The 12,458-nt window shown below is 49.4% G+C and overlaps 2 protein-coding genes across 4 annotated transcripts in view; one reads left to right on the top strand and one right to left on the bottom strand.

Annotated features, from left to right (window-relative positions):
• The window catches only part of SIN3A (SIN3 transcription regulator family member A), a 77,165-nt gene extending 69,918 nt beyond the window's left edge, over positions 1–7,247 (bottom strand). The window contains exon 1 of one of the 3 annotated variants that reach the window (XM_007478187.3): positions 6,940–7,247. The gene's annotated coding sequence lies outside the window, so the exon portion shown is untranslated. Of the gene's footprint in view, positions 1–3,248; positions 3,387–3,778; positions 3,913–6,939 lie in introns of those variants that run through there. The other 2 variants (XM_056799110.1, XM_001379892.5) reach the window with 2 other exon arrangements.
• Positions 2,469–4,849, top strand: LOC130457067 (translation initiation factor IF-2-like). The gene is made up of 2 exons (XM_056815348.1): positions 2,469–3,990; positions 4,339–4,849. Exon 1 carries the CDS (start codon positions 2,469–2,471, stop codon positions 3,927–3,929), a length of 1,461 nt encoding a protein of 486 aa, XP_056671326.1. The 3' UTR covers positions 3,930–3,990; positions 4,339–4,849.
• Positions 7,248–12,458: the final 5,211 nt, after the last annotated feature.

The following is a 12,458-nucleotide window of genomic DNA, read 5'->3' on the forward strand; positions in this document are numbered from 1 at the left end:
CACTCTCCTGCCTTGGAACCAATACCCAGTATTGAATTGAAGACAGAAGGTAAGGGTTTAAAAAAAAAGGGGGGGGGGGAACTCTCCTACACCAAACATAGCAACCTGTACATAATGAACAAGTATTAAATTACACTATTTTCCTTTTTTATTAAAAAAATCACCCAAAGTCTTAAAGGGACAATTACTCTTTATCTGAGTAACTTAACATTCACTTTGCTTAAAAAGTCCTTTCTCTTTTTTGCCCTATCATTCTGAATAAGGCTTTAAGAACACTTTTCTTCTCTACCAGAAAAGATTTCTAATTCACAAAGAGATTGATCTGGATTACCTCTAAAAGTCCTCTCCATCACTTCTAATTTTTTTTTTGTTTGTTTGAGCCAGGCCTAGAGATGGCAAGTCCAGGGTTCAAATCTAGCCTCCTGTGTTTACTAGCTGTGTAATCTTGTCACTTAACCCCCCTTGCCTAGCCCTTACCACTCTTCTGCCTTGGAACCAATACACAATATTGATTGTAAGATAGAAAGTAAAAGTTTAAGAAAAAGTGCAATAAAGCTATTTTTGTACAATTTGTTCTTCATCCAAGATGATGTACTGTTTTGTTCCTCTTTACTAGTAAACTGGATAATTAATGTCACATTCTTCCTGAGTTAGTATAAAATTTCCCCAACTAAATAATAAACTCTTCTTGGAAAGAAACTATTTCTTATACTTTTTTTCCCTATACTTCCTCAACCATAATGTGCATATTATAGATTAAAGATTAAATAGTAGTACAAATATTAGTTTGACTTAAATGAGAACACTGAGCTAACAAAAAACACAAAGTAGCTCTGTGGATAGAGTTCTGTGAGACCTAAGTTTTATTTCCACTGGATATTTGATAAGCTGTGTGTGTGTCCAACTTCTCAGAGCCTTCATTTCCTTAATAAAGTGATTTAATACCTGCATTACCTATCTCACAAAACTATTGTGAGGAAAAAATGTTAAATAAATCTCAAAGTTCTAAAAAGTCAGCTTTTACAATTAAATACAAAAGTGTCTTCTATTACTGCCTGTGAAGCTTTTTTTAACTTCTCTTTTCCACATCAGGTACTTCATACATTAATGTCATGTACTCAACTCAGAAGACAGGCTGTTTACTTCACAAGACATACCCTCTCTCTAGCAGAGAAATTTGCTCAAGATTGCAGAACACTCTCAGCCCCTACTGGCCAAAACAGAGATCTAAATTTTAATTTTAGTCTTTCCACAGCCAGTCGCAAAAATTCATTTGTTTTTACCAGAATACGGGAAGTAAAAGAATTAGGGGAATGTATTTGCCAAATATTTACTTCTATATGACCCAATGGAAGTACTAGTTTCAGAAATTGGTAGAAAAAGCTGAGTAGTTTCAATTAACATAAAAAAGTAAAATCAACCCTTTAAGTAGGAAAGGAAAATTCAAGAGAAATCTCCCATTTTAATGCAAAAACGTTGTTGTGCTACAGCTTTTAAATAGACAGGAAATAGCCTCCCCTTTGGTCTACAAAGTAGGAAGGCAGCACATCCCACTTTTCCTCCCCTAAAGTTTCCATCAGCTACCTAGAGTGTATTAGAAGACCCAAGAGAATCAAATAAAAATGAGTAAGTTCTGAAGAACTTGCTTATAAAGTAAGTACCTCCTCTTATTGGCACATGCAATTAAAAGAGGGCACGTCAGATAGTTTTGTTCAAAGCAGCCAAAATGGCAACAAAAAGCTCCCTTCTAAAAAGATCACACATTTATAGATTAGAAGCTAAATGCATTCCTCCTCAAATGTCCACCCCCCCCCATTAGCCTAATAACGGGGACCTCTGCATAGATAACTAAGTGAAACTTAGCTCTAGAAAACTGAACCTTGCCAGTCTCTTTTTTAGTTTTAAACAAATCATTCCCAGGCAGGATGGTAGTATAGTCGGGTGGGGCCTAAAAATAACTTAAGACGAATTGGATGGGGAGTTATTGACCATACAGTATCTCTGTGCGTGACTTTTTGGTTCCCCTGTGTGGTTGTAAAAACAAAGCAGCAAAAAAAAAAAAAACTTCTCCCATCGCCCCCAGGAACAAAACTGGAGGTCTCCGGTGGGGAAGAGGACAAGTCAGAATCCGAATGCCAAAATGTTCTAGGGCAAGTTTCTGGGCCTGGCAGCAGGGCCCTAGGTTTTTCTATTCCCCAACCCCGGGATATCCCTAGAGCAGCCCTACAGTCTGCATCTCCGAATACACCAGCAGCCCGAGGGCCCTGCAGCCTCCCAGCTCCTCGCCCACGGACCAGAGAGGCCGGTCAGGCTCCTGGCATGCAGGAAACGCCTCGACAGCGTTGATGCCATCCGTCATCTGCCTTCCCGCGTGGCGAGTAGAGCCTTCATCCATGCAGGGAGCAGCTAAGGACACAAATGCAGAGCTCTCTCGCTCGGAACCCTCCACTCAAGTCCCCAAACCCAGAATGTCCGGAAGTAACCCCGAGAACCGAAGTAGCACCGGGCCACTTCGGAGGCCGCCAGAGCCTCCGGAACCCCGCGTGGCCGGGGCAGCCCCCGAGCCACGTCCCCGGGCCGGCCCCGCCCCCGGGCGCCGCGCCTGGAAAGGCTTCCGTCCTGCCCCTTCCGAGACCGCGCCCGGGCCTAGCCCTGGCCCACCCAGCCCCCATCCCGCCCTGGGAGGGCCTCCCGCGCCAAGGGCCCCGGCTGCCCAAGGCTCCGCCCCTCCGGCCCAGCAAGCCTGGCCAACAGCACCTGGCGCTAGGCCGGCCCGGCCCAGCCCGGCCCCGCCCCCGGCGGCCGGGCCCGGCCAGCACACGCGCGCGCCCGGCTCCTCCCCCGGCGGCGAGGCGGCGGCACGAAATCCCGCCCCGTTCGGCGCGCACCGGCGCGACGCTTGCTCGCTCCCTATTCCCTCCCTCCTCCCGCACAGGGAGCTCCCCGCTCCGCCCCCCATCTCCCTCCTCCGCCCCCCCGCGCGCGAGACACCCTCTCATCCACACATACACCCCGGCCGCCCCGCTCTACGGGAAGCAGAGGGGGCCAATCCCCTCCCCCTGCATACACACCCCTCGAGTCCCTTCCCCACCCCCACATTTCCCCCCGGGCCGCACGGCGAGCGGAACCTTGCCCGCTCCTTCTCCCGGGCCCAGCGGGGTGTAAAGGGAGGCGGGCCGGGAAGAAGGGAGGGAAGGAGGGCGGGCTCCGCACTCTCGCCCGCCGGACGGCCAGCCCCTCGCCCTCACCTCAAAGCTGCCTCGGCCGTTCACAAGTCTGTCCCGTCTCGGGCAGCGAGAGCTCCCAGGCTGAGCGGCGGCGACGGCGGCGGTGGCAGTAGCGAGGGGGCGGGGAGGGGAGGGGAGGGGAGGCCGGAGCAGGGCTCTCGGCGCGGGGCCCGAGCGGACTGGCAGTCCCCCGGCGGGGGCTGGGGCGCTCACGGGCCCCGCTCCCCAGCCGCAGCCAGACCCGGGGAGGGAAACTCCGAGGGGGGAGGGGAAGGGGGGGGAAAAGACGAAGAAACCGTCTCCGCTGCCGCTACCGCCGCGGCCGCTTCTCTGTTACCCGGGAAATCCCGCCCACTCTCCTTGCCCGCCCCGCTGAGGGGAGACCCAGTCCTGCCGCGTTACAGGCTCGGTCGACTGTTCATCAGGTCCCCCACCAATCATTGCTCCTGGTCACCTAGGACCCGCCCCTCTACTCCCCCCTACACTGCAGGGGGAGCCACTTACCTTCCCCACACCCCTATTGGCGGGGAGCTCCCCCAACTCAGACCCACCTATTGGAGGCAGCCAGTGGACTCCCGCCCACTCGCCTCTAGGTCATTGGAGAAAACTAGGAGATTCTTTGCAACTTATTGGAGGAAGGCACGAAGACCGCCCCATTCCTACTATCCCATTGGAAGATTCGCTCAGCTCCCACCCTGCTAGCTACCTCATTGGGAGAAATTGCTCTTCCCTCCCCCCTCAGATCTTCTACCACCCCAGGAAGGTAACTGGTGTGGTGTAAAATGTCCGTAAATGAAATAGACCCCGCCCACTCCCGTCGCCCTAAGACCCCGCCCACCTCCCTCGGGATTGGGCAAATTGACACAGGCCAGCATGGCTATTGGACTGTTGACCTGTCCAGGAAGCAGATAACCCCGCCCCCGAACTAGGAGGCAGTGCCTCTTAAGACCTTTTGTGGAATGTTTACACTAGAGACTGAACCCAAGAGAATTCCGGGTCCCCGAGTAAGGGGTGGCGCCAGCAATTGGGATCCTAGCTTATACAGGAGAGGCTGCAGCTTCTGGATTCCGTTCCCATCCCCCACTCTCTTCTCTACTACCACACTTCCCAGGTTAACGCATGCAACCCACTGGAGAGACCACAGGGTCGCAGATGCAACCATTCTGGAGCGCAGTTTTCGACTAAATGGACATAATAACCTGATCTTGCATCTTGACCGGAGGCATGCATTACGTTAGATTTTGTCTCTTCCATGACTTATCTGACCCAGCTACCAAACCCCCACGTTCTGGGAGTGAAGTTAGTGATTTTTTAAAAATTGAAATATCCTGAACCCTAAACAGAACGACCACAAAATCCTGGAATCTTAACATGAGTAGGAGAAATCACTGATCCTCAAAAGTTAAGTCAGCAACCAGGTGCTCATGTCAAATACAAAAGTCAAGCGGAGATACGTCCACTGAAGTGACCAATTTGAAGCAGAGGGGAAAAGGAAAGAGATCTGGGCACATCGAAAGGAAATTGGAAAAACCACACATTTTGGAGCCTAATGCAGAGGATTATTTATAGTGCTAATCCACTTAACCTATTGCAAATAAATGAGCAAAATGATTCCACAAAAATGTCTTTTCTTTTTGGAGAGGTCATGGTCTTAAAGATATACCAGAGGGCTCGGCTGTAACAACTACTGCTTCTCCAAATACAAAAATCTTCTAGCAATCCAAAACAGAAGACCATGAGAATTAGGTCAAGTTTAGCGCATCGAACAAAGCCTGTTTCTATTGGGCGTGGGGAGGAAAGGGAAACCCATAGTGGCCTCCTAGGCTATAAGGGTCTATGCCAGAGCTAGTAGAAAAGTAGATAGGGAGGCAGGAGGGCGGGACTAAACATGTACGCCTGAAAGCTCCCCAAGGTAAACGAGTCTGTGAATGGGAGCTAACCCTGCAACAACTGATTCTTCGTGGGAAGCTAAGGTGAGCCTCTGTTTACACAATGCGGTTTTCCGAAACGTGTAGCATGACAACCAGTGCACCGGACAACAGGTAAATACAGGAGCCAACATCGCTCTCCGCGGTTTCTGGTTCGCTTGGCTCCCACCCTCCTTCCCTTAAGAGCTTTGCTCTCTCTAAGCTTGGATGTTCTGAAACGTGGGCTGCCAACAGGTGGGGTCTGAGAATGCACGACTCCCAACCGCTAAGGCAGAGGACGCGCTGGGCGACAAGGAAACTCTCAAAGAGTTCCCAACAGGTGGGGAATAGGAGAAGCCCGAGCAGCCGAGGCCGGAGGGGGTCGGCTGGGCATCCCGAGGCCAGCAGTAGGTGGAGTTCCCATGGTGGACGCCGAAGCCCACGCTCGCTTTGGACTAGCCAGCCACGGAAAACAGACTCTGCAACACTAAGCGCGGGAACTGGGAAACCAAGGATCCCCATCAACTCCCCGCATCCTAAGACCCACAACCACGGGGCCTCGCTTTGGCCTTCCCAGGCCCTCGGCTCCGCAGCTGAGAGCTTCAGATGCCCAGCCCGAGCAGGCCTAGCCTAACTCAAACCCTGCAGGGCGCAGGGCGCTCGACTTCCGGGAGGGCGGCTTGGGGCGGGACTCCCACGTGTGGGGCGGGGGGAGGGGGCGTGAGGAAGAGTAGGGCGTGCCCCTCTCCCCCCGCAGTAGGCGGGCCGCCCCATTGGCCAATCCACTTCGACGGTGAGTCTTTCTACTCTTAACTCATCCAGTTTCCGGGGCTAGGAGAGAACCTAGCAACTTGAACCAAAGCCAGGCTTTTCGATAGGCGGAGTTCACGGAGGGAAGCGCAGACCAATACACAACCGGGAGGGGGAAAATGGAGTCGCTTCTAGTCAATAGGAAACAAGAGAGGGCGGGGGAAATGGGGGGACGAGGGAGGAGCGGCCCCGCCCCCTGCGCGCCCCCGGTTGCCCAAGCCAACGCCAGAACAGGTTGTAAACAGGCCGGGCCCAGGACCAGAGGAAGTCAAAGCCTCCCCTTCCCCCCAAGAGGCAGCCCAGTCGGAGGACCCGCCCCTCGCGGGCCGGCCGCGGCGGCGCCCAGCTGACAGCGCCCCTCCCCCTCCCCAAAAGCTCCGCCCCCCCACGCTGATGCATTTCCTCTTCCCGAGCCGGAGCGTGTAGATTCGGCTCTGCCCGCTCGCTCCCGACCTTCACCGCCCCCTTTCCTGCCTCTGCTGCCCCGCGCTCGCCCACGCCGCTCCCCGCTCCCTCACTCCCCGGGCACTCTCGCGCCCCGAGATCCAGGGCCGAAGGCGGGGTCAGCAGAGTCAGACGGGGAAAAGATGCCCACCCGTCCGCCCGCCCGCCAGGGCCAGTCCCGGGAGTCAAAGCACTAGGACGCCCAGACTGAGAAGCCGGGGGTCCTGCCAGTCCACAGGAGTCCTGAGGCCCCCGCCCAGGCTTCAGTCAAGTTCACGGGCAGCCGCAGTCAGCGGATAGATCTCCCAGGGAACAACACCGGCCAGAGCCGGCTACCTTCGGGAGGCGGGCGGGGACTCCCCAGGGGGCCACGACCCACCCCCACCTCCCAGCCCAGGCTGAGCGGCCTGGCCCAGCCTGCCCGCCAGCCCGAAGCGCCAAGGCTACCTCCCGGCCCTCTCCCCATCCAGCAGCCCCGCGTCCCGGACACCACACCCCCCAAAATCCCGATATTGGGGGGGGGGCTAAATAGAAAGCAGCTGTTCACATACCCTCCAAGCCCAGACGAGGAGTCCTGAATGGGAGGTGACGCCCCCCATTCGCGATTGGCTCCGCGAGTCGCTGACGTCACCCAGAACCCGCCTTCTTCCCTCTTTTTCTCCTCCCCTTCCCGCGCTGCACCACCTCCCCCTTTCAAAATTAAGGTTTGCTCTGCTGGGGGTGGAGCTTAGAGGGGCTTTGGAGCGGGAGCCCCAGCCTGCATTCACGGCCTCGATCTCACCAGGTTCCATCCTGGTTCCCACCGGAGGGAGCCAGGTAGGGCGCAGCGGAGGCTCCCTCCTGGGGAACGGCCTAGGGGTATCTACGTCTGGGACGGTCGGGGAATATTACTCTTGTGGTCCAGGAGGTCAGGGAACCAATCAAGAGTGAGATGAACCTGGACTGCATCCTCGTGCTGGGCCTGGGCAGCCTCCCCGAGATACAGTGGCCCAGGAAGCCCACGTTGTGCTAGGGGTCTGATCCTATTGGCGAATCTTGGCCTCAATTTCTTCTGCGAGAGGATGGGCTTGTCCCGGATGACCTTCAAGGTCCTGACCAGCTCTAAAGCTACCATCCTCACTTTGGACTTTCCTCTTCACTTGCCAACTCTAGGAGGGAGGGGCTATTGTCTGATTCCATCTTGGTAGACAGATAAGAATCTGGTGGTGGCCCAGTGCATACGGCTGGCACTTAAAGTTAATTGACTTGAATGAATAGGCAGGGACACAAGGACATGTGTTAAATAGCATAGACAGTATTTCCTAGGGATTTGCAAAGATGAATCCTGGATTCCTGACAGTTCACAGACTAAAAACAGGATAGTAACTTGGGAAGATAGCTTGGTTTCTTCATCTATAAACTGATGGTCCTGGACCACATGGTCTTTAAGGTCCCTTCCAACTCTAAAACTGCACTCCTATTTTATTCTTCCCATTAGATGGTAAAGTCCTTGAGTGCAGGGGCCCCTGCCTACTTTCATCTTTTGCCTAGTGCAGAACAGTGTACATAGTTAGTGTTTAATAAGTGTCGATTTGAATGAAAGGCAGCTAGCCATACAAGGCAGTATGTGGTAAGTGCCAGTAGTATAGAGAGTAAATTCTACAGAGTTCAGAAAATAGGCAATAACAGGCTAGATTAGGAGCAACTGTGAGAGGGGAGCTTGGCATCAACATGGAAGGATCTATTGCCCTGAGAGTTTCAGCAACCAACCCAAGGCAAATTGAAGGGAAGGTGCCATTCTGGGGAGCTTCCCAATCCCAATTTGTTGGGCTTTATGTGAGGTTCTGAGGATACAAAGGCAAATAGTCTCTGTCCTCAGATCGTTTACATTCTACTTGAGGCATAGGACAATTACAGAGGAGTAAATATAAAGGGGGGATGGGGAGTGGCAGTAGTGCCAGTACCTGTTAGGGGATCATGAAAGGCCATCTGCAGATGATCACTGAGCCAAATGTTGAAATTAAGAATTTCAAGAGACTGGAAAGAAAATCTTCCAAGCAAATCTGCTGAATTCTGAAGCAGGAATAGGAATGGACTTAGGAAAGGGGGGGAAAGGCCCCTTCCCTGAGGGCCCTGTGGTGGAATAAGGTTACACAGGGAGCAGAAAGGGCTTCAATCCTATGAGAACCTTTAAAATCACTCAGGCTGCTGGAGACCCTGGAGAAGTCCTCTCTAGTCCTGCTTGTGGTCAGCAGAGAGGGTACACCAATAATCACCAAAAGGAAAAATTTCTTGGGACTCTGAGAAAAGATAACCTTGCCAGAGGATTTCACCATTCCAATAGAGGATGCTTTTTGCCAAAGTGGTATTTTGAAACATGGAATGAGGAGGAAAGACTTCAGGCCTTCCTCTCTTGAAGCTATGTCCCAAGAGACATTGGTATTTGTCGTCCCACACTAAGCTTCCCTAGGCCCAGATCACAGGAAAAAAGGCCAGTATAGCCTGATTTCACCCTCTGTCCTCCAGCTAAGACAAGGAGTAGGATTCAAGGTCCTCAGGACCTGAGCTTGACCCATGTAATACAGGTGTCTGATCACCATTTACTTTGACTCCCAGGTTTCTTCTTTTCCTTAGACCATAATCAGAAACCTGGACCTCATTGGGGTGAAAGTGGAGTAAAGAGATAGCAAATGAAGTGGGTTTAATAAATCAGTGTCTTAATTCATGGAGTTCAGATTAGAAGGGCTTCAATATCTCCAACCTGATTCAATTAGTAAACCAATATTTACTGAATACTGAGGTTCAGAGGGACCTATAAGACATGTCCTCAAAAAGCTCCCAAAATGAAAACAGAGGCAAAATTAACATACAATAAAACACTGAAAAAGAGCTCTCTCAAATCTTGACTCCCTCCAGCCCTCACTGATATCCCTCTCTTCTGAACTTCTGTAACATCTGGAGTACATTCTGAACTTTGGTATTTAATGATGCTGCCTTGTGTTTGCTCATTATTTCATATACTCTCCATTAAAGTCCTCCTGTAATTCCTCATGGGGGTGTGGTGATGACTGACTCACTATGCCAGCAGATCCACCAAGATTGAGTGGTTTATGGGATAGGTCCAGTGATGGTCTGTTGTCTGGGGACCAGGTTAAGCCAGTTCAGAGAAACATCACCAGGTTGGCCTCTGGGTGATGAATTTCTCAACTCTTCCAACTCTCAGTCTTGTTTTCAGATTAAACTGCTTACATCAAGCCCCAAAACACTGCTTAGTCTCCTAGAAGAGATCTATCACCACTCAAATGAGTTTGGTTTGATCATTTACTCAAAATGTAAATTATCTAATCCTATTGAATCCCTTATAATTTCTTTTCCCTGTTTACTTTTTATGCTTCTTTTGTGTCTCATATTCAGACATCAAATTTTCTTTTCAGCTCTGGTCTTTTCATCAGGTATGCTTGGAAGTCCTCTATTTCATTAAATATCCATTTCCTTCTTGATCATTTAGTCAGGAAAGGCTATGTGGAAGAAGATGTCTATTACTCAGGTTATGACATGTATCTGGATGGACAAACTTTAGAGCTTCTCTCTCAGTATGTATATCTGAAAGATGGTACAAAATGGACAGAGAACTGAATATTAAACAAGAGGAGGATAGTAAATTGACTTGCCTTTAGGAAACTGAAAAGTTCCTCTAATGACTCCCCAAATCTCCTAGAAATAATACATAAATTCATTTAATGTTTTCAGTACCAGTCCATTGTTGGTGTTGTATGTCTTAAAGACACGGAACCAGAGGGCAGTTAGGAGGTGCAGTATAAACTAGAAAACTAGGCCTGGAGACATGAGTTCCTGGGTTCAAATGTGGCCTCAGATATTTCCTACCTGTGTGATCCTGGGAAAGTCACTTAATTCCAGTTGCCTAGCCCTTACTGCTCTTCTGCCTTGAAAGTGATATTTAATATCATTTTTAAAACAAAAGATAAGGGATTAATGAAAGAAAAAAAGACTTAGAACCCAGCAATCTCAGAAGAAAATGAATACCCCAGAGAGCAATGGAGAAGTTGTTGGTAGGTGGGAACAAACTACAATATTTAACAAAGGGAGAATTTTGAAGGAAAAAAAGAAAAATGAGAGTAAAAGGTTTCATTAGGGAAATGGATGAAAGAAAAAGTTATTTAGTTATGAGGCCAGGGTAAGGGAAAACAGAAGGAGAATGTGAGATTCTACCAATATCCTCAGGATTATCAGGAGAAGGGAAGTCTTACATTTGGTTGGTTCGCAAAATTATGTGAGGACAGGAATGAAAGTCCTCCAAGATGGGCAGAAAGAAATGGAGTAGAAGAAACACTCATCTAAATCCATGATTGCAAATCCATTCATTCAAATACCTGGCCAAGTAACTCTTGAAGACAGGCTACCAAGATAGAGAGGGGCCATAGTCTACATTATTGGAGGGGGCAGTCACACCAAATCACAGGTCCTTGGAATACTGAAGTATTTCACATCCCTTAACATCACTTCCACATTTGGATTGTCAGACCCCTGAGCACAAGCACTGTGTCTCATCTATCCCTTGTTTTCACCAGCAGCTAACACAGAGCTCAGCATGCCAAAGGCATTCACTGAACACTTACAGATTCAATGATACTATCCTAACTAAATAGAAAGGAATCTTGAAGTACCTGGGAAGCTGTGACAAATAAAGTTCATGTAGGGGTGGAATGGTAGGAAAAGCATGCTGTGGAAGGCCTTGAATGCCAGAGAAAGGAGTTCAGAGTTTGTCCTGTGTTTTCTCCTGCTCTTTCTTTCCAATGGTCCCAGACACAGCTTCACCCTGGAAGCCCATTCCACCCGTGGACATCACACATTAGAATTGTCCTCTTTTCTGATACCCATCCTTCCTATTGGCCAGTTCCTCTTGGTACCTTCGCTTTAAGGAGGATGCCCTTATCTTTATTTGTAGGGACATTCCCTACCTTGTGCTTGCTGGGGTACCCTCATCTCCTCTCTTCCTCCTTTTCCAATCCCCTTGTATTTAGTCTTTCCCCCATTAGAATGTCAGTTTCTTGACTGGCTTTCTTTCTGCTTGTATTCATATTCCCAAAGCTTAGTAAAGTTCGTGGCACATAGTAAGCTTTTTTTTTTAACCCTTATCTTCTGTCTTAGAATGTATATGAAGTATCTGTTCCAAGGCAGAAGAGTAGTAAGGGAGGGCTTGGCAATGGGGGTTAAGTGACTTGCCCAGGGCCACCCAGAGAGGAAATGTCTGAGGCCACACTTGAACCCAGAACCTCCTGTCTCTAAGCCTGGCTCTCAAATCACTAAGTCACTCAGTAGCCCTCATGGTAAGCTTTAATAAATACTTAACTTGAATATAAGTAACAGGGAGCCATTATAGTTTTCTGAACAAGAAAGCAACATGATTCAAGTGGTATATTATGAATATTATCCTGGTAGAATTGTGTAGAATGGATTAGAGGCAGAGATTAGAAGGGAGATCAGGTATTCTAATAAACTAAGCCAGAGGTGATAAGTGTAGGAAGCACAATTCTAGACAGTCATGAAACCTGGGTTCTAATTCTGACCCTGGACAAGTGGTTGGCTTCTCTAGCCCTTCATTCCTTTAGCTATAAAATGGGGAAGTTGAACAAGATGATCACGAAGGCCCTTTGCAGTTCTCTGATTCTCTATGAGGAATGTGCTGGTAATGAGAAGGAAAAAGAATGGATGAATCTGAAATCTGAATCTGAAAGACACTGGGAAGAAGACTGGATCAGAGAACTTGGTAATAGATAGATAAGGGGAATTTAAGAGTAAAAGGAATCAGACATGAAACCATGAAGATGAGAGGAGAAAATCTGGGGCTGGAGGCTGGGGAGGGAGAAGTAATCTCTTCAGTTTGGGACCTGCTGAATTTAAAGGACCATTGAGACATTGGGTCAGAGATATACAGCTTAGAAGCTCAAGTTTAGTTCCACAAATCTAGCAGAGAGGTTGAGACAGAGACAAATTTGTCAGGTTTCTCTAGAGATGATCATTGAAGCTGAAAGAGAGAGCTTGCCAAGGGTTCTTCCAGAGAGAAATCAAT

This window comes from Monodelphis domestica, chromosome 1 (genome assembly GCF_027887165.1).
Source record: "Monodelphis domestica isolate mMonDom1 chromosome 1, mMonDom1.pri, whole genome shotgun sequence".
Classification (NCBI taxonomy): Eukaryota; Metazoa; Chordata; class Mammalia; order Didelphimorphia; family Didelphidae; genus Monodelphis; species Monodelphis domestica.

Coding starts and splice junctions, on each gene's coding strand:
- LOC130457067 (XM_056815348.1), top strand. CDS start 2,469: ATGTCCGGAAGTAACCCCGAGAACCGAAGTAGCACCGGGCCACTTCGG.